The 22,443-nt window shown below is 35.7% G+C and overlaps 2 protein-coding genes across 2 annotated transcripts; both read right to left on the bottom strand.

The window, feature by feature from the left end:
- Positions 1-6,264: 6,264 nt before the first annotated feature.
- LOC113513974 (sucrose-6-phosphate hydrolase-like) lies at positions 6,265-9,367 on the bottom strand. The gene has a single exon (XM_026897958.3). It carries the CDS (start codon positions 9,365-9,367, stop codon positions 7,898-7,900), a length of 1,470 nt encoding a protein of 489 aa, XP_026753759.2. The 3' UTR covers positions 6,265-7,897.
- Positions 9,368-17,063: 7,696 nt separating this feature from the next.
- LOC113510451 (lipase 3-like) lies at positions 17,064-19,425 on the bottom strand. Its single transcript, XM_026893907.3, has one exon. It carries the CDS (start codon positions 19,375-19,377, stop codon positions 17,881-17,883), a length of 1,497 nt encoding a protein of 498 aa, XP_026749708.2. The 5' UTR covers positions 19,378-19,425; the 3' UTR covers positions 17,064-17,880.
- Positions 19,426-22,443: the final 3,018 nt, after the last annotated feature.

Raw genomic sequence — 22,443 nt, 5'->3', positions numbered from 1 at the left:
TCATAGGTCAACCTTCACACGATTCGCCCTGGAAACCATCGTGGTTCGTCACGATGGACCTGACCTGCTTTTATTTTCATCTATCATCTGTCACTGGTGCCCCGCCAGCGAATACCAATAGCGCAGGTGAGTTTACCATTCCATTCTCACCTAATAAAAAGAAACGAATTATAGCTCATCTGCTCAGATCTTTTGTCCAATACAAATGTCACTCTGGGGAAATCATTTTAGAGTGTTAAACGAAAGAACAAAACGAGCATTTTTACTGTACACCAGAGGGAGACTTTGTACAAAAGTCGATTGCTTGGATACCTCTGTCCCATTCGTGTTGCAACCGTGAAGCAGTTGTGTTTGCATGGCTGTGTTTCGGTTTGAAAGGTGGGATATGGCGTGAATTTACTGAGTGCAATGCATGGGAGGTATCATGGGCGAAACAGTTTACTCTGTTATGTCCATCCTTGTGTGTTGTGTGTCTTGATACCCTCCATGTGTTGCCATTCCTGAGGACTCAAATGTTATTCCTCTGTACCCTTTAAATTCACGCCATATCCCACCCTTCAAACCGGAACATGGCCATGCAAACGCAACTGCTTTACGGTTGAAACACGAATAAGACAGAGGTAGCCAAGCAAACGACTTTTGTACAAAGTCTCCCTCTGGTGAGTCGAAGTTAAATCGAGTAAAGATGATTTTCATTCTATTCTTGACAATGGGACTACTAGACTCATTTTTAACACCCCCCCCCCCCCCCACTTTAATAAAAGTATATAAATGCCAATAGCATTCCCTTTGTGACTCTGTACGAGTGTAGTGAAATGTTGATCGTTTCTGGAAAACGTCGAAATAACTCGAAAAGTGTTAATTAAATTTGATGAAGTTTTCAAAGTGCCATTGTTGTCGCGATTCAAATCATTGAGACATTTTGACTTTCCGTTTTTAATTAACTACCAAAGGGAAGTGGATGTCAATTCGCCTGTATTTTTTATGTTACGCGATGACATAACAAAGTCTGGCCCTCTAGACAAGTGGCAAGCGAATTCGTCGATGGAATCGACATCGCTGGCGAGTCCGTGAGATAGAATGAGATAGCAATCCCGAATGAGTCATTCCAACTCACGGACTCGCTAGCGATATCGATTAATTCGACGACGACCATCGACGAATTCGATTGCCACTTGTCTAGAGGACCTGGTGGTCTACCATGAAATGAAATTCCGAAATTTCGGGCTCAATTTCGTGTTTTTGTTCGTATCAAAATTGACCCATTAAATGGAGCCTAAAATTTTGTTCATCATAAATCCTATCCTAATAGTCCAAAGGAACGATATTTTAACATTTTTAATCATTTTAAACAGCATGTATTATGTAATTTTAACATCAAATTTCTGTTTCGTTCGTCCCCGAAATTTCGGAAAATACTTCATGGTAGGCCCTCTGTATTGATTTAGATAATGTTCTTGTAATCGACAGGGTTTTTTAATACATGATAATGGAATAGTAACGTTACCTGCGCTAACGATATACGCTGGAGGGGTACCAGTAAGGTATGATAGGTGAGAATGAAAAGGCAGGTCAGTTAGCCCATCATGATGAATGCACTTGGAATTCAGCACGATGATATTCAGGGGGAACACCGATGACATCGATCTGACAAGGTATATTGCTAGCAATGGGACTGGTAGTTCGTATTACTAAGAATCCCTCCCCCCATCGATCGATAGGGTTTGCTCCTGTGTTGTTGATATATTATAACAAAATTGCTTATGGCGAAGCTAAATGGCATGGCTGTGTTTCGGTTTGAAGGAAGGGATATGACGTGAATTTACAGGGTACAGGGGAATAACATCTGAGTCCTCAGGAATGGCAACGCATAGGGGGTATCATGGGCGAAATAGTATACTCTGTTATGTCCACGGTACTGCTCATGTCTATAGGCGACGGTTACCACTTTCCATCAGGTGGGCCGTCAGCTTGTTTGCTAAATTGTATAAAAAAAAAAGAATTGAAACAATATTTGTTGACACACGATATGACGTTCTAAATTCAATAATTTCATTTCAATATACACATATGTGTATATGTATATTGATACTCCCATAGTATATTATATGTATGTATGTATATATATATATACATACATACATATAATATGTATATGTATGTACATATTATATGTATGTGTGTTTATAACTACTCCTTTCCATCCAAAGGTTGCCTGGAAGAGATCGCTCTTAGCGATAAGGTCGCCCATTGTTTTCTCATTGTGATTATTTCTTGTAATTGTTTATATTTATAATAGGTTTACTATTGTAATCTTTTGGAGGAAACAATAAAGAGTATCTATCTATCTATATTAAAGTTGGATAACATTATAATAAAAAAATAATGTCATTGATATGCAATAATCCCTAAAGATACTATTTTATATGTTTAAAAATGAGGTTCATTTTCAGACGCACTAAAAATAGAGCTCATTTAAACCTATTCCATCAAATGTCTAAGACTAAGGCGAAATCACTATTCTGGGAACCAATTTAATTTAATTTCTTGCGTTCGCTTTCAAACTCGTTACAAATTTAATTACTAGTTAAACGTAGTGTACTAAGGATCACGAATTGATTCCGAAAGTAGTCGAGCTTTTTCGATCTAATTACACGTAAGTTAAACCGGTAGTTATTAAATTAAAATTTAGGAAGTTTGTACAAATTTCATTACAGATGTATATATATATATATATATATATATATATATATATATATATATATTTATATATACATATACATATACATATATATACATATTTTTTTAATTTAATTCACTCATAACCTTATTTTCTGATATTGCTCACAACTTAGGTTACATGTTTATTTTTGTTATTTACTTAAATTTCTTACACTGTATAATTATGTTAAAGTGAATGCTGTGAATACCTATAATAGGCGTGTGCATTAATATTGTACTATATTTAATGTTGTTATACCTATATGTTATAATGCAATATGCTGTTGGTGTTCCTTAAATAAATAAATAAATAAATACATAATGTACAAATAAAAGCTAAATGTATTTATGTTAATATTCGTTTTGAATCTATAAACATTTGAAATACTAACTAAAAAATACCTCAACCAATTACTAATTATATTTTTAGAAAATATTTAAATTATACATATCAAATATGTATTTGGATTTCATTTACCTATTTTAGTTATAAGCAATTCAAATACTGCCCAGCCCTGCCTGTAACAATATAATATCTAGACATGGCATTTCATAAATTATTTATATTAATTTACTCTACTAATGAGAGAGTACGTTCAGCAGTGGACAGGTAGCGGCTGATAAAACAATTCCACTAAAGCTTTCATCGTCATCATCATATCAGCATTAAGCCTCACCCTTTGTGGGTTTTACCAGTAGGGCGGGTTCAATATCTTCCCGCCCTAGTAAAGAGAGGAGGCCTACTTAGGAGCGGGCCGTCGCCGTCGAAGTCTCGGACGACTTCAAGCGGGTTCGCCGCGGCGCCGGCGATAGGTGGACGAGGAACACCGGGGCGTTTTAGCTGGTAAGAGTCCGGCAGTACCCACATATCTCCTCCGAGCTATGTGGGTCTGCATGAAGTATTTCCCCCCTCGACAAAAAAAAGGGGGTTTTACCAGTAGCTGCCACGCTTAGCAGGCAGATTGGCAACCGCTGTCTTTTTTTTAATGGATGATAACAGAATGGTAACCCCGCCTGCGCTATCGGTATACACCGGCGGGGCACCAGTGAGGGATGATACGTGAAAGTGATAAGTGAAAATGAAAAAACAGGTCAGTAGACCCATCGTGACAAATTCGCCTGGAATTCAGCAGAATGGTTTCCAAGGGAGACCACGTGGAGGTCGACGTGACGGAGTATATTGCTAGCAAAAGCCTGGTACTCCACATTACTAACAATCCCTCCCCCCCGGAAACCGCAGTCAGGCTTTAGAGATGTTTTAAAAGGAATACTGCTGCCTAACCCTCGCCCTCTTTAGTCGGCTCTTCCGACACCCACGGGATAGGAAGGCGTGGCCTATTCTATGCCGAAACCATACGGCTAACTAATGCCTTATTTACTTTAATTCAGAATTAAATTATTTCATATTTAAATCAGTTTTAAGTAGATTATTTTATCAGAATGAATATCTTAGATTTTTTTTTTTATATATCAATGATTTTTAGTTTTACTTATTTTTAACCTCTGTCCCAAAAAGTTTAATAGCCTTTGTCAGGATCTGTTTTTGACATCGCGGCTTTCAAACGAATAAATTATTCGAAAAACATTTTAATTTTCTTTGAAAAGTGACTTAATTGAGAGTATTCTATTAATAATAATTATATTTTAATGCAAATTTATTCAATCGTTTAAAAATGATTAGCTCTTTTCTGAATCATCAACAACAAAACCATCTTGACCGAAACTCAGTATCATGGCGTGATATCCTCTAATAGTTTTAATATCTCGTAACATTTTGGAAATCGCTTAAATTTTTTTTTTTTGTTGCCTATAGACATGAGCAGTACCATGGACATAACAGAGTATACTGTTGCGCTCATGATAACCCCTTATGCGTTCCCATTCCTGAGGACTCGGGTGTTATTGCTCTGTACCCAGTAAATTCACTGCTATATCCCACCGTTCAAATCGAAACACAGTTCTGCAAACACAACTGTTTCACGGTAGAAACACAAATGGGACAGGGGTGACCAAGCAAACGACTTTTATACAAAGTCTCCCTCTGGTAAAATTATATAATATATATATTATTAACATAATATTATTTACACATTCCTCTTTTTTTTTTCATAACTTGACCATTTCAATTTAATTTCCTTTCCCTCGACTATTATTACTATTAAACAGACATTAATTCTTAAGTTTCTTGGAAATGTAATTAATTTACTTCTTTTAACTACCAAAACCCATTATCGCACTTAGATCGAAACGTTACAAAGTTATAATTTCAATAGAAGCCGACACCCACTTCACGTTATCTGCACAAAGTTATTTAAACAAACAAAATTGAGGCCTGCCGAGCACGTCTCAACTTGTTTGCTTGTTTCGAGTCTAAAGGGGATCCTCCACATCTGTTTGTCATCCAAATATTGAAGATACATCAGCTTAAACTTATTGTATACTTAGAAATACAATTAGTCGAAATACAAGTTAAATATGATTTACGATCACTAACTAAATCCACGGCTTCGTCGTATTATAATCAAATTTATTTTAAGCCAGCTTTCTAGCATACCGATAACTAAAAAAAACTGCAATGTAAATTAATAATAAATAAATAAATAAATAAAAAAATTGTCACTATAATAATTGAAGATTGTGCCCCAAATGACAAAATCAGTTATTTCAAACGCGTTTAAAAATTTCTATGCGACCAATCGCCGTATGGTCCCGGCATAGAATAGGCCACCCCTTCTTTTTCCGTGTCTGTCGTAGGAACCGACTAAGGGAGGACGAGGGATGAGCAGCAGCGTCCCTCTTAAACATCTCTTAAGCCTGACTGCGGTTGCCAATCCGCCTGCCAAGCGTGGCAACTACTGGCAGAAGCCCCGAAGAGGGAGACTTATGTTCAGCAGTGGACGATTATAAGCTGCTATGATTATGATGATAGGACTAATTTATAAGTATATTGTAAGTGCCTCCAATCAAACTGTTTATAATTACTCCTCTCCATCCAAAGGTTGCCTGGAAGAGATCGCTCTTAGCGATAAGGTCGCCCATTGTTTTCTCATTGTGATTATTTCTTGTAATTGTTTGTATCTATAATAAGTTTACTATTGTTATCTTTTGGAGGAAACAATAAAGTGTATCTATCTATCTATCTATCCTTTCAGGTAATAAATTAATTTTCCAAAACAGTTTAGAACTGACGGAGTTATTAGGTAACAAATACAAAAAATATCGAATTGTGTACTTCCTTTTTTTGAAGTCTATTGAAAATTTAGTAAAATATGAACGCAGCAATTTTCTGTGAACTTTATTGTAAATATTCTTTGTGTATTTATTGTACAATAAATCAAACGCGGGCTGCGCGTGACGTGTACGTGATGCAGCAAACGGAAATTTGCATTTTTATTACTATCTACAACTATATATAGCACAATTTGTATATTTTATTTTGTTTTATTTTATTTTATTTTTATTTATTTACAAAATTTTACACACTAACTTACTATAATTGATCTATTGTTATTGTAAAACAACAAACAAAGAAAAACAATAAACTTAGTTGTTTTTCTTTGATTTTTATTTTTAATAACTTCTCAAAAATGGCTTTATTATTTTAGTTTATTTATCTATAACATTCACATATGCGTATACCTCTATATGCATTAATTATTTCAGACACTAGATGGAGTGACGACCTGAAATGCATTACAGAAAGTCAATGAATGTAGGTGGGTCAGAAGCGTTCCTTATTGCAGTGTATGGGGGAGGATTATCTCCAGCAGTGAACGCATAATGGCTGAAATGATGATCAGCTCCAGGAACTTCAGAGATAGACCATAACTAAAAAACTACGCAGTATAAAAATAAATGCTGGGCCACCCCTTCCTTTCCAATGGATGTCGTAAGACATGAATAAGGGAACTTAATGATCGACGGATAGGCAGCAGTGTCCCTCTTAAAACTTCGCCAAAGCCTAACCTTGACAACCCGCCTGCCAAGCGTGACAATTACTGGCTACCCCCAAGGGGGAGATCTTTTTTTTTTTTTTTTTTTTTTTTTATGCAACTTAGAATGACAAACAAGCTGACGGCCCACCTGATGGAAAGTGGTAACCGTCGCCTATAGACATGAGCAGTACCATGGACATAGCAGACTATACTGTTTCACCCATGATACCCCCCATGCGTTGCCGTTCCTGAGGACTCAGGTGTTATTCCTCTGTACCCAGTAAATTCACGCCTTTTACCTATGTTAACAGTTGACGAATTATATGATAATAATAAAATAAAAATAAATAAAAATCAGTTTTAAAATGTACAAATGAAGCCCTTTCGTGTAATACCTCATTTAGACCAATAGGTCAATTTTGAAATTTTGAATATCTGTTTCGGATCCGCTAGTAAAGAAAATAAAAATATTTTTTCAATTATTTACATTGCATTGTGTGCGAACCAATAATATGTAAAATTATTCTAAATTGCAAATTAATAACATTGTTAGTTGAGATATAACTCTTTAACAGACGGACGGATAGACAAAGTCGCAAAATAAGGATTTCTTTGTACCTTTTTGGTACGGAACCCTTAAAATCATTAACAATATGTACGATATACGAGTATATAATTGTCTTTACGTTATGAACATAACTATACACGCTCACCTCACAATCCCAAACCGCAACATTATAATTGGATTCATTAATCCCATATAGACTTTAATTATCGGAATTGGTGTAGTAACGAGGTATCTATGGGTCACCAGCGACCAGATTACAAACGGTTATATCTCAATGTCCTCTGTACCCCTCAATGTTCTCAGATTTAGCCGCAAGGGGATTAATGAAAAGGAATTTATTGCCTCAATTAGAATCTCGCATACCAGACAAAAGACGATCGTAAATTGGATTTTTAAATATATTGCCAATATTTTTAGTATATTTTAGAAAGAAATCGAATAGGCTATTTGATTATTTAAGATTTCCAAATATTCCAAATAATAATGAATATCTAACGACCCGACCCGGCTTTGCATGGCCGTCCGGCATTTAAAATTTGTGTCAACAACGAGAAAGTTTAAAATTAAGTAGTACCCATGTAAGTAGGGTAAACTAAAGTATTATTTATTTAAGAGTATTATTTGGTTAAATGTTTTATTAAAAAAAATATATAAACATCAAGTGTGTGTGCAGTTACACAGGAACACTCCTTTTTAAATGATATAATTTAATATTCAATGTTTGAGGACTTTGATTTGTCAACCTCCAACCTCCATCAGGGTAAACTCGGCTACTAAAGACCACTTCACCTTCACCACAGAATAATTCCAGTGAACTCGCGTCCAGAAATACTCGCCATGATGTAGAATCCAAAGGGTTCCATTCTACCTGCCTTACGTCACCAGATCCTCTGTCTACTACAACTTTTCTGACATCCGGGTCCCATTTCAACCAAACTTTACCGCCACCCTCCCGACCTTCGAGTAACAATTCAATTTTATTTTCTAAATTGCCCTGTACTAAAATTTCACCAGTTTTTTCAAAATCTATCACATCCCCTTCTTGGAATTCTCCATCTAATAATGTTTGTTCTCTAAGACTGATAATAGATTCTACTGGCTTCATGATAATCCGGTCGCCTACAAGTCTTAGCTCTCTAATAATAGTCAAAGCTCCAGCCCAGCCGTCTACGTCTTCGGGGTGCGGTACTTCCCACATACCAAACCAACCTGCAACGTACCTCTTTCCATCTGAGTCTATCGTTTGTGTTGCATAAAAATCATGTCCATAATCCATTTCTTGAAAAGGTACTTCGTGAACAAACTCAAAGGTATCGTAGTTGAAACTACCAATTATATATCCAGTTTGAAAAGTGTTCTTGTACCTATCACCTTCCGGTTCCATTCCTTGAGGTGACATCAGCAATACATATTTGCCATCCAGCTCAAAGAAGTCTGGACATTCCCACATATATCCCAAATCACCGGTTGATTCTCCAAGAATAGACAGAAATTCCCAATCCTTTAAATCAGTTGACCGATATAAAAGAACTCTTCCTCTTTCATCCAAAGTTTTGCTGCCTATGACAACATACCAGAAATCTCCGTGTCTCCAAACTTTGGGGTCTCTAAAATCTGGGGATCCGTTAGGCGCTGTCGGCAATACAGGGTTACCTTCGTATTTCTGAAAATTGACTCCGTCGTTACTAAATGCAAGATACTGGCTCTCGTTGTAATAAGGGTCGATATCTATAATTTCATGGGCTGTGTACATCAGAGTCAATATGTCTCCGTCGACAACGGCACTCCCAGAGAAACACTGCTCGTTTCCAGGAACCAACGCTGTTGGTAATACTTTCCAGTTAACCAAGTCAGGACTAGAAGAATGGCCCCAATGCATCGGGCCCCATACGCTGTCGTATGGATAGAACTGATAGAAAATATGGTACTCCCCTTTGTAATACGAGAATCCGTTAGGGTCATTCAACCACCCCACAGGTGGTGCAACATGGTAATGCAGTCTGTACCTTTGATTTATTTGAGACTTAGTTTTTTCTATGTACTCTTCTACTTCTGCAATAGCAGTATCCTGTCTTTGAATCGTAACTTTCGAATCCACTATTGTCAAAAGGCAAAAAGCCAAATAGGGCCAGAATGAAGCCATGATTGCCAACTATGTTGAATACGAAAGATATGACTTATATAGTCTTAGATTATTTGATAAAAATCCTAATCGACGATACACTATCTATGGGATTCTGTTCATCTATTCGGAAAAAACCAGTTTATCTTTCAATGAAATAATTCCTACATGTTTAGATTGCACCGATAGATTTTGACACGCAATAACAACCCATTAAAAAATATACCAATATAACATAAACCTATTCCTGATAGTCAGTCCCTAAATATTTTTAAGAACATATATTTATTTATATGTCTATGTATGTATATACGTATGTATATATACAATTATATATGATCATATAAGATAAGCATTTAGTTCTATATGGCCGTGTGGTCCCGATATTGAATAGGCCACCCCTTCCTTTCTCGTGGGTGTCGTAAGAGCTGACTAAGAGTGGACGAGGGATGAGCAGCAGCGTCCCTCTTAAAACATCTCCAAAACCTAACTGTGGCTACCAATCCGCCTGCCAAGCATGGCAACTACTGGCAAAACCCCCTGGAGAAGAATCATGTTCAGCAATGACAGTTAAAAGCTAAATATGATGATGATAATGACAATAAAGTATCAATAAATAAATCAACCAAACCACACACAAACATCATTCCATTGAATGATATTACAAAACTGCTCTCCCATCGAACCATCACGTCATGATCAGGTGAAAAGGTGATAAGATTACAAAAGGAACACGAGTAGCAGTTGAAAATTACTGTAAGTATTAAGAAAATTCCGCTACCACTACTATGTATAGGTAAGATACAAATCCACTTCAATTCGATGTTAACATTGCGAGATTAGATTAAATTCCTTTTAAAAATGTCGGACGCAACCTGATTTCTAGTTGAAATATTTCAGCCATCCAAAATGTACATCCGGCGCAGAGGACCACCTTTGCCCTTTATAAAAGCTTGAATATTTCGTTAAATAACGCCCACTTGTAAATTTCTAGTAATGTCAGAACTAATAAACTACTAATTTAGTAATATAATTATTTAAGTTTATTTTTTAAAATAGAAATAACTTTGTAGACTTGTTTACAAGCTGATTTAGATCGTAAATTATTTAATTATTCCATTACTGGTTTTTTTTTTATTGATGAAAATGGAATGGTAATCCCGCCTGCGCTAATGGGATACGCTGGCGGGGCACCAGTGAAGGGTGATCGATGAGGATGAAAAAAGGCCAGTTAGCCCATCATGATGAATTCATCAGGAATTAATCATGATAGTTTCCAGGGGGAACCGCGAGGAGGTCGACCTGGTTGGATATATTGCTAGCAATGGGATTCTTAGTCTCCATTACTAACAATCCCTTTTCCCCCTTCTATTACTGGATTCGGGATGTTACTATCTGCTGAGAAGAATCTGCATGAAACACAACTTCACTGTCACATCACGGCTATCTGGATGGACGACGGTCCTCTTGTCCTTCACCTTGCGTTTCGGAAGACATCTTCTTCCATGCATAACCAAAATATGCAACCAAATCCAAACAGCAATATTTCCGAATAGATTGAAACCTTCAAGGAAAGAGCATACTCCTTCTTAAAGACCGGCAACATACCTGCAATTTTTTTAGCGAGTGCCTATTGGCGGCGATAATCACTTACCGTTAAGTAAGGCACAAGATACTTTTCTTTAAAAAAAAATACAATAAATAATCACACTGATTATTTATTTATTTAACTCTTTATTGCATCATAAATAAAAATATACAATGACAAGTGAATAATTCACGTGAAATACAGTAACATAAATACAGATTGAAATATACACATAAAGGTACATAAGGCGTTCTTAGCGCTAGGGCAATCTCTTACAGACAACCTTTGGTTAAAGGAGAACAGATAGAAATGGGCAGGTGGCGCAAGAGTGAATTAATAATTTTTCGTGCATAAATTACAAAAACATGTAATGCACGAAAATATTAAATGCATATAATTTATTAAACTACTTACTATAACAATATATATATATATAACATACATACAAAATACATAAACATACACATATAAATACATACATAGCACACACAAGGAAATATGACAAATCTAGTCCAAAAATTACAAAGGAATGGAAAAGAGTAACTACAGTGAAAGAAAATGTGATTTGACTTGTCCTTTAAATGAAGCCAAGGATTGAGCACTCCGTTAGGACGGTGGCAGCGAGTTTTAAAAAAATTCTTTCACCTATATAAAGCTACATTGCCCACGAAAACCTTGGACTGTATTTTATTTTATTATATATATATAAAAATAAAGAATTAAATAACACAAACCTCAAAGTTATTTGTAACTAGTAAATTAATTTAATCCAGTATGCAATATCGATCCTCACTTCTGTCTGTAAGTAGTTATTTATACACGGCCCTGCCTCGGCGGTGACTAACTTTAGAAACGCTGAAAGCAATGAAAAGCGTTTACGAGCATGAATTTTAAATGATCTCAGCTGCGAAAGAAGACATGATGATGGGTTGAAAGAAGTGCAGTTTCAAGTTTCAAGTTGATATAAGACAACTCTTGGTACTGCCAAACTTTGTACTTATAATTAAGTTTCTACAGTAAGTATGTTTTTTTTTTATACCTTAACACAATTACAAACTTAATACCAGTATTTACTGGCGACTTCTCCTATGGCTATGCTATGTTAATTGAAAGGGATAAACTATTTTCTATATTATTGAACACATGTAAAGCGCCTTAAGAACTTAACCAATAGGTATACTTATTAATCAAATTAATTATATCAAATTTAATTTATATTTTTTTATAATGTGTAAAGAAGTAATAAATAATAAAAAATTGTGCGTGCGTGCGTGCGTGCGTGCGTACGTGCGTGCGCGCGTGCGTGCGTGAGCCGTGCGTGCGTGCGTGCGTCCGTGCGTGCGCGCGTGCGTGCGTCCGTGCGTGCGTACGTGCGTGCGTGCGTGCGTACGTGCGTGCGCGCGTGCGTGCGTCCGTGCGTGCGTGCGTGCGTGCGTGCGTGCGTGCGTGCGTGCGTTCATTCAGCAACTCGTAGAAAATTTTAGCAACAGAATAAAGTTAATGCAACTGTAATGAAAAAAATTAATATGAAACCGACACTCTCGATTATAGAAATAATTGTGAGAATCGCTTTAGAATGTGTGTGTGTTTGTATTTGTTTGTGTGTGCGTGCCTGTGTGCGTGCATGCGAGCGTGGATGCGTGCGTGTGTGTGTATGCGTGTGTACACACGTGCACCTTTGTAAGCCATGTATTCACTCTTCCAAACTAAAAAGAAATATATCTGATTATGTAGTACTTTATTATACACTAGTTATATATCGCGACACCATCCTTATGAACCAATATGTGAGTAGTGAGTGATCACAGAGTATTTGTATTCAGACGTTTTTTGTTTGAGTTAAATCTTTTTATAATATATTATTTTGTTATTTTTATGTAACATTCCTTTTTACATGTTATTGTACACATGCTTTCCTGGGTGAACGTATTGGAAGACTGTAAGGCTCACCCAGTAGATGTAATAAATAAATAAATATATAAAAACTGTAAAGTAATATCAAAATCGGTACAGCATCACCGTCGTAATCACGTAACTCGTTCGCAAAATTTGGAGACGAATTTGAGAACGTGAACACTTTAGAAGTTTGGCTTAATTAAGCAAATCGTTTTACGTGAGTGGCACGAGCACACCACTTGACTACGAATGATTCAGGTGCGTTCAGGCACGAAGGCAGCATATTCAATGCATACTCGTATCTGACCGCGAGCTGTGGAAATGGGAAAAGTTGGATCGTAACCGCCACCGGAATATACATCTTTTAGTTATGGCTGATACCTTTAAGTTGTTATAACCTAGGGGAGGAGGGAATTGTTAGTAATGGGGTCAAATGGCCCCATTACTAGCAATATATATTCTTTATTGCACTTGTAAGTTACATATAATATAATCTATTTATGAATGTTGTGAGCAAGGGTGCACTTGTCTCTGACAGAGATCTCTTCCAGTCAACCCGATACAGTTAGAAAGCATTATGTTAGCGGGCAACTGAAGTGCTACAACTATTAATATTTAGAATTAAATAAAATATTAAAATATATAATAAAATATTACATAAATACATACACTATAAATACATATAATACCTATCTTTTTATATAATAAATGTTAAAATAAATGAATATACTACTTACATTAGAAATTTAGTTTAATGATTTCAAAATTTGACAGTTCAATTAGAAAAATAATATACAAAATATATAATATATAAAAGCAATATACCCTGTCAGGTCGACCTCCACGTGGATCCCCCTGGAAACCATCGTGGCTTATTCTAGTTGAATTCGTCAGGATGGGCTAACTGATCTGCTTTTATCCTCATCAGTCATCTATCACTGGTGCCCCGCCAGTGTATACCGATAGTGCAAGCGGGGTTACCATACCATTATCACCCATTTGAAAAAAGTTGTTATAATCTAACTTATACTATGTTAACTTATAGACAACTTTATTAGTATAGCTGTTTAACATACCGCTTTATCTTATGTGTGGGTTCGATACCTGCGTGACACAAACATTTGTATTCATAATTATAACTATTTATTTATTTATTTTATTTATCCATTAGTACAAATATGTGTACATGGCGGACTTAATGCTAAAAGCATTCTCTCCCAGTCAACCATAGGGAAGTGTCAGAATACTCGAATGCGGTACTACTAATTATTGATATACATACATACTAAAATTACATATATACACGAATAAATATATATAAATAACAAATATACTTACACATATATAAAATATACTATATTATACACGAAATTGAGAATAACATAAAGTACTTACTGCTCGGATAGAGTAAAAAAGTGAGCGTGAACGTTTTTTGTTTGAAAGACGGTTTAGTCGGTAGTCTCTTAATGGTATCAGGAAGCGCGTTCCAGAGTCGTGAAGAATGTAGTAGACAAGAATTTATATTGGTCTCGGTGTTTATATCCTAGTAATATTGATATTAAATGTGGTCCCGGCGTAGAATGGGCCACCCCTTCCTTTCCTGTAGGTGTCGTAAGAGGCGACTAAGGTAACTTAATGGTCGAGGAATGGGCAACAGCATTCCTTTTAAAACATCACAAAATTTTAACTGCAGTTGTCAACCCACTTGCCAAGCGTGGCAATTACTGGCAAACCCCCTCCTTGTGGGGGTGTCTTATGTTCAGCAGTGGACAGTTAATAGCTGATATGACAAATATTCTAAATATAAGTTTTTTTTTTATAGGTGAAAATGGTATGGTAACCCCGCCTGCGCTAACGGGATACGCTGGCGGAGCACCAGTGAAAGGTGATAGATGAGAATGAAAACAGGCCAGTTAGCCCATCATGATGAATTCATCAGGAATTAACCATGATAGTTTCCAGGGAAAACCACGAGGAGGTCGACCTGGTTGGGTATTTTGCTAACAATGGGATTCTCAGTCTCCATTACTAACAATCCCTATCCCCTCTTCTAAATATAAGTTTGTGACGATAGACGAATGTATGTTTGTTACTCTTTCACACAAAAACTACTGAACAGATTGGAATGAAATTTTGTGCAAAGGTAGGTTATATCCTAACTTAGCAATAGATAACTTTATATGCTTACAGATTCACGCGGACAAAGCCACGAAATATCACTAGTATAACTCGTCAATGTAGTATGAACTCCGGTATGAATGTAGGTAGATTTCGGTATCTCGCAAAAGTAGTCGGCAAAAGTATCAACCAAAGGATATAGATAATAACAAAGATAACTAAATATAAAAAAAAATATAAATCCAATATCTATCTATCCTATTCTATCCTATTGAAGAGCTGCGCTCTTGTCGGTGGAGCTCTTGCCACTCATTACGGTTTTCAGCGAGTCTCTTCACCTCTTGATACGACACGACACCAACTCCTTCCTTGATCTGCCTGATGTAACTATGCCTCGGTCTCCCTCTTCCAATAATAGTATAATAATTCGATTATTATAAATTTATAATTATCGTACTAATTAATATACTAAAAAGATAGAGTAAAAAACAATGTGATTAGAGAGAAGTGTGGACTGAAAGCCGATGTAGTGACAAAAATCGAAAAAGGAATGTTGCGTTGGTTTGGTCATTTGGAGAGGATGGATGAAAGAAGAATTACGAAAGAGATTTATCGAGCAAGAATGAATGGAGGTGTCGGTCGGGGTCGCCCTAGACGGACGTATGTCGCCCAAATAGGCGACGTGCTGAAGAAGGGCCAAATTAAAAGTACCCGTAACCGGCGAGCTTGTATGAAAAGATTGATGAATGTGGAAGAAGCGAAAGAGGTTTGTTTGAATCGAAGCGTTCCATTGTTTCTGCCTACCCTAATGGGAGACAGGCGTGACAGATATGTATGTATGTATTGTAATTTCATAATATCTGTACATGGAAAGTATTTAAAAAAGTTTATGTGAGTGGTCATAATATAAACAATATAAATAAAAATTAAATAAAAATATATATTTTTTAAAAACTTTGCTTTTTTTTTTTTTTTTTTTTTTTTTTTTTTTTTTTTTTTTTTTTTATAGAACTTAGAATGGCAAACAAGCTGACGGCCCACCTGATGGAAAGTGGTAACCGTCGCCTATAGACATGAGCAGTACCATGGACATAACAGAGTATACTGTTTCGCCCATGATACCCCCATGCGTTGCCATTCCTGAGGACTCAGGTGTTATTCCTCTGTACCCAGTAAATTCACGCCATATCCCACCCTTCAAACCGAAACACAGCCATGCAAACACAATTGCTTCACGGTTGAAACACGAATGGGACAGAGGTACCCAAGCAATCGACTTTTGTACAAAGTCTCCCTCTGGTAAACTTTATCTGCCTGTATATTTATCTGTTTATGTCTATATTTGTTCCAGAATTACGCAAAAAAAACTGCACGAAATCGGATACGGTTTTCACAGCGGTATGCCTCAAAGCCTAACTTAAAAACTGGAGCATGATTTATCTTGATACGCTATCCAGACGTGATTTATTTAATTAGTTTGCCTGATTTTTAAAACCACATGTACAAAGTAGCAGGCAATTAGCTAGTATTAAATATAACTAGAAATTAATTAATTAGTATTAAATTTAGCAAAAGAATACTTTGTACAAAAGTCGTTTGCTTGGGCAACTCTGTCCCATTCGTGTTTCTGTGTTTCTACTGTGAAGCAGTTGTTTGCATGGCTGTGTTTCGGTTTGAAGGGTGAGATATGGCAGTGAATTTACAGGGTACAGAGGAATAACACCTGAGTCCTCAGGAATGGCAACGCATGGGCAGTATCATGGACGGAACAGTATACTCTGTTATGTCCATGGTACTGCTCATGTCTATAGGCGACGGTTACCACTTCCCATCAGGTGGGCCGTCAGCTTGTTTGGCATTCTAAGTTGCATAAAAAAAATAAAAAATACTGTATTTGTGGTTACACTTGTGATTTATGTATTATTTATGCCTTTGCAGAAAATAAAGATTATTAATCTTTTAATATTTCTACAACAGATCTTTTTAAAATAATACAATAAATCTCTTACTGCACTGGGTTGGTTAGAAAAGATATCTTTCAGAGATAAGCCCACCCTTGCAAGTTGTTAAACTGATCGCTGTGTCTTTTTTTTTACAAGTGCAATAAAGAGAATATATATATTATAATATATTTCTATTTCAATAATATATTAAATAAAATACACATTAGGAATATTAGTATTGAAATAGGCGTTGATTTTACATACAAATCTAAGGGAAATTTATAAAAAAAATCATCGACTTTCTTGTTCAACTTCTTCATAAGCTTCTTTTGAAAACGTAATAAGATTTTTCATTAATTAAGTGCTCGTAAAACGTATTTTAATTATAATTAACTATTATAACAAGATTTTGCTTTTATTGTTGCATTTATCTTTTCGATCATTTATCAATTTCCGTATTACACCTACATATTATTTACATTATTATTTTTTTTTTTTGATTATTTACATTTTTTCAAATATAAAACAACATATAAAACAAAAAAATTAATATTGGAGATATGTTTTCAGCAAGTGTGTCGCAGTGACCCAAAAAGGCTACAGCTCAGTGATAGTTTTGCTTAAAAGCAAAGCACTGATTTTCAGCTGCAACCTGAAGTAAGGCTACACGGACGCGTGCAACAAACCCAGAGTGTTACCAATTTAACCTTTTATTTTGACCTGTGTAACCAATTTAATAGCAAAAGGTAAAATTATATTATATAGATACATACTTATATAGATGATGCATAAATAATATATTTCATTAATTAATTAAACATAATTTTTAACATATACAAATAATAATTCACCACAGTAATTATGTTAAAATTACACCTTCTTCAAATCTTTAGATTCCATTTCATTCAAACCCTCGAGGTGCGAAATCCCATAATATTCTCCCAAACTTTATATCAATTTAAACTAAAAGGTATTACTACAAAGATTTACTAAAACCCGAATTTGAATTTAAGGACTTTCCGTTCATTTTCAAATGTACTCTTTAAAGTAGATAAGACCTTTTCATTCACCAGCGTCTGAGCATCGTTCGCCCATATATAGTCTATATGATTGAACTCCGGATAAGGCACTAAATACATTTGCGTCGTACTCGGCAACTTTTCGCGAAGTTTCCGCACATCTTTTTCCCGAGACAATAAATCGTTCTCAGCCCAAAACAATGTAATTGGCAATGTTATTTTACTTAAATCGTATTCTGGTGGCGTCTCAGCACCATAAACCTTCTCGTTGTAATAAGAGCCGTAATCAAATTGCTGGAATTTACCTCCAGCTACGATTTCTTGAGCGAAATGCACCGCAGTCTTCCATGAGGTGCCAGTGCCTAAATGTGCCAAAAATACTGGCAGAATTGTACTATTCATTTGTGCCTCATCATATCCACAAATTTTAAATATGATGTGATTACAGATAAACTTGTCCACGTGGGCAACATCACAAGCCTTAGGAAGACTACCCAAAAAGGAATCTTTGGGGATGAACTCATGTGCACCATACATCATCTCCATGTATGCAACATTACTAGCAATAGGTGCTAGGGAAGTCAATGAGGAATTAACATCTGATGTAAACACGACAGGGGCTAGAGCGATGGCACTGTACAAAATATTATTGTACTCTGGACGGAGAGATAACATGGCGAATAAAATCGTAGTACCCATCGAGTGTCCAATATAAGAAATACGCGCGTCACCATTTTTCACTTTGTTAATGTAATCTATTATAGCGGGCACGTCATACAAAGCCACATCATGCCACGAAAAATTCCAATACTCTTTACTGTCGATCCCCCACCAAGAATGTTCTCTTGAATACTTGTTTCCTCTTATATTTGCCATCCAGACATCATATCCTGCATCTGCTAGTACGTATCCTAAACCTTTATGAGGACCATTTATTATCCAATCTGCAGAGCTCCCGAATATTCCATGTTGCAAGAACACAGTTTTAGAAGGAACTTCACTGCCATGTTTAGTTCGTGGAATTCTATGAATGTTTAAGAAGTAACCTCTCGATACAACTGTGTGTGTCTCGCAAATGTAACCATTACGTGCAATTATTGCCGGTATAGATAAAAGTGCATCAGATATAACTCCATTGACTGATTTCTGAACTGAATCGGGTACGTAGGACCATGTATCTGTGATTTCCCTGCCAGTTTCTTTCACACCTTCGACATACGCATTCACTTCATCGTTGATTATTTTCTTTTGTTCCTCTAAATAATTATTCACTGTATTGTGGACCCTTACGGCTTCTTCATAACTGGAATTGACGGTCGCTTCGAAGCTACGCTTTTGATCTTCGAAAAATTCATTCACTTTATTCGTTTGATCTTTAAAAAAGTTTTCTACGTTGGATGCCCATGTTTCGTTTTCAGTAGAAACTTTTGCAACTAAAACTAGTAACAGAAATATATTCACGTCCATGTTGCCGGATATTTGACCACGACTGAGGTCTAATTGACTTAATCTACATTAATCATCGACCGTGGAGGTCAAGACCTAATGTTATTGCTAATGATAACGCGCGCTGGTTGATATTTCGTAAAAAATTGATAAATACATTTTTGTTGACAAAATGTGGAAACTATGACGTCTTCATTTCACAACATTTGTTGTAAAAAATTCCATATGTTACAGCAAACTGAAATAACGGAGAATCCGCATTCTACAACTTATGACCCTTGTAATAGAATAAAAACTTGGATGAAATATGAAAGCCTACTAAGGTCTCTATTTAAATGAATTAATTAATTGTTATTTACCACCGAATTATGAAAAGTAACATATCTATTAGAATCATATTCATAATTAAGCTCGTTTAATACTAGAGTATTTTTCTTTTATGTGAATGCTGTCATTGTTTTGTTTTGTGTTGTATTATTGTAATAAATTAATTGTATTCTATTCTATTCTAGTGTATTAAATTTTATAAAATGGTTAAAAAATAATTGTCTTACAATATTAATCTCTTTGACCAACAGTCTAATATATTTTAATGTTTTAAAATTCAAGAATTATTAAATTCCTGAATATGTAACATATGTATGTAAGTCTTGAAAGACATAAGTAGGTCTTTTAAGTAATGCTTATAATATTTTAATAATAATAATAATTTATTTATTTGCTTAAAAACATGGTATACAGGTGCTGGTAATAATATGTTATGAACACGTGTGTTTCACCAAAACAGTGATATGTAAAATTTTTGTATTTATAGTATTTTTTTCAAATATTACTATTTTTACCCGCAACATTATCCGCGTAAGTCGGGGTATGTAAAATTTACAGAAAATAATGCAATATATATACATGTATATGTGTATGTGTGTGCGTGTGTGTGCGTGTGTGCGTTTGTGTGTGTGTGTGTGTGTGTGTGTGTGTGCGCGCGTGCGTGCATGTGTGCGTGTGTATGTGCGTGTGTGCGTGTGTGTGTGTGTGTGTGTATGTGTATGTATGTATTCCCTCGTCAACCTCCATGCAGTCCCTCTGGACTATCATCGTCAATCCCTAGCAACATCGATCACTTAGCTTCTGAAAATATTCTCATTTTGAATTCTATCACGCAGCGAAACTCGCGCAGAATTTAATCGCTTTAAAATGAATTATGTAAATTACCCACACGGCGCGTGTAGGCAACTTATGGAAATTTCCCAGCATTCAAGCCAATGGTCAGTGCAATAATAATAATCTTTATTTGCTTAAACACGGTAAAGTCAAATATGTTGCATTAGTCAAAGAACATTCGTTCCAGAGGGAGACTTTGTACAAAAGTCGATTGCTTGGGTACCTCTATACCATTCGTGTTTCAACCGTGAAGCAGTTGTGTTTGCATAGCTGTGTTTCGATTTGAAGGCCATATCCCACATATGGCGTGAATTTACAGGCTACAGAGGAATAATGTCTGAGTCCTCAAGAATGGTAATGCATGGGGGATATCATGAGCGAAACAGTATATAGTATATATATTATAGGCGACAGTTACCACTTTCCATCAGGTGAGCCGTCAGCTTGTTTGTCATTCTAAGTTGTATATAAAAAAGTTCGTCCTTAGCAAAATGCATTTAAAATTAACAATTTTTTTTCTTTGTTTAAGAATTCTTTTATATCATAAATACTATTTACATTCTGCCAAGTATACATTCTCTTTATCACTACATAGTATAAAACAAAGTCGCTGTCGCTGTCTGTCCGTCCCTATGTATGCTTAAATCTTTGAAACTACGCAATTTTGAAGCGGTTTTTTTAAAAGATAGAGTGATTCAGGAGGAAGGTTTATATGTATAATACATGCATAATATTGTAAATAAACACTGTAAATTTAGAGATTTCTTATGTGACGTGATGTAATTTGTATCCGCGCGAAGCCGGGGCGGGTCGCTAGTTTTAAATAAATTCACATTTAACAATTTTAATTTATACGGTATTTTATTATATACTAGCAGCCCGTCCCGGCTTCGCACAGGTGGACATTTTTACAACATTTTAAAAAGTGGTCATTGTGACATAACGATAATAGTTGGACGTATAGTATCGCGAAGTTTTTTGTAGTTATTGATATTTTCTTCAATATTGTAGTACATACTTTTGTTCTATCACCAATAGTTTCCGCAGCGCACGCAACGAAAGATATTTTATAGCATTTTTTACACCTTGAGTTACGTAACTAAAGTTTTAGTAAGGATCCCTAATCTTTTCTAGCAATAAATATAGCCTATGTTACTCAGCGTGAATGTAGCTTTCTAATGGTGAAAGAATTTTTGAAATCGGCAAAGTAGTTTTTGAGATTATTCATTACAAACATACATACACATAAAAATACAAATCTTTCCTCTTTATAATATTAGTGTAGATTTGTAATAGGGACAACGGGAATTACCATTCCCTGTGCTCTTATCGTCACATGATATCACGTGTCGTTGTGCGTAAAAATGTTTTCCCTATCTATTAAATATACTACTATTTCCAATGTGACTTGAAATTATAGTTATTTGCATGCAGAGTTATCCAAACTTCCCAGACATACATATAAATAGATGCCTAAACGTAGTCGAAATTTACATACGAGTTAAAACTTTTAATCGAAATATACCCTATTAGGTATAATAAAAGAAAATAACTAGTGATTTTTATGACGAGATACTAATGCAGTGTACGGCGCAGTGACTTCGATTCACTGCTACCCGAACGTAGTCGATGACTGACGAATATACCCGAACGCAGCGACTATCTGCGATTTAATTTAGAATGATTCTGATCTGTAGCATTCTTTATGAAGCCCCGTAACTGCAGTGAAGTATGATTTAGTGTAGCAAATTTCACTTCTAGCATATGAAATATCCTAAGCCTACGCCAAACCCTTCTTCAATCCACACACACGAAATTGAGGGCTGGTTTAAAAACAAAACGATAAGCTTACAACGTTAAGCAACCCACTCACCGGGGGGGAAAGGGATTGTGAGTAATGGAGTTTGACAGCGCCATTGCTAGCAA

This window comes from Galleria mellonella, unplaced genomic scaffold, assembly GCF_026898425.1.
Source record: "Galleria mellonella isolate WM207_F2 unplaced genomic scaffold, CSIRO_AGI_GalMel_v1 utg139, whole genome shotgun sequence".
In the NCBI taxonomy this organism is placed as follows: Eukaryota; Metazoa; Arthropoda; class Insecta; order Lepidoptera; family Pyralidae; genus Galleria; species Galleria mellonella.
Note: the sequence above shows the minus strand (reverse complement) of the source record. Positions and strands in the feature narration are given on the sequence as shown.

Excerpts from the sequence above, each read along its gene's own strand:
- LOC113513974 (XM_026897958.3), bottom strand. The coding sequence starts at position 9,367 with ATGGCTTCATTCTGGCCCTATTTGGCTTTTTGCCTTTTGACAATAGTG.
- LOC113510451 (XM_026893907.3), bottom strand. The coding sequence starts at position 19,377 with ATGGACGTGAATATATTTCTGTTACTAGTTTTAGTTGCAAAAGTTTCT.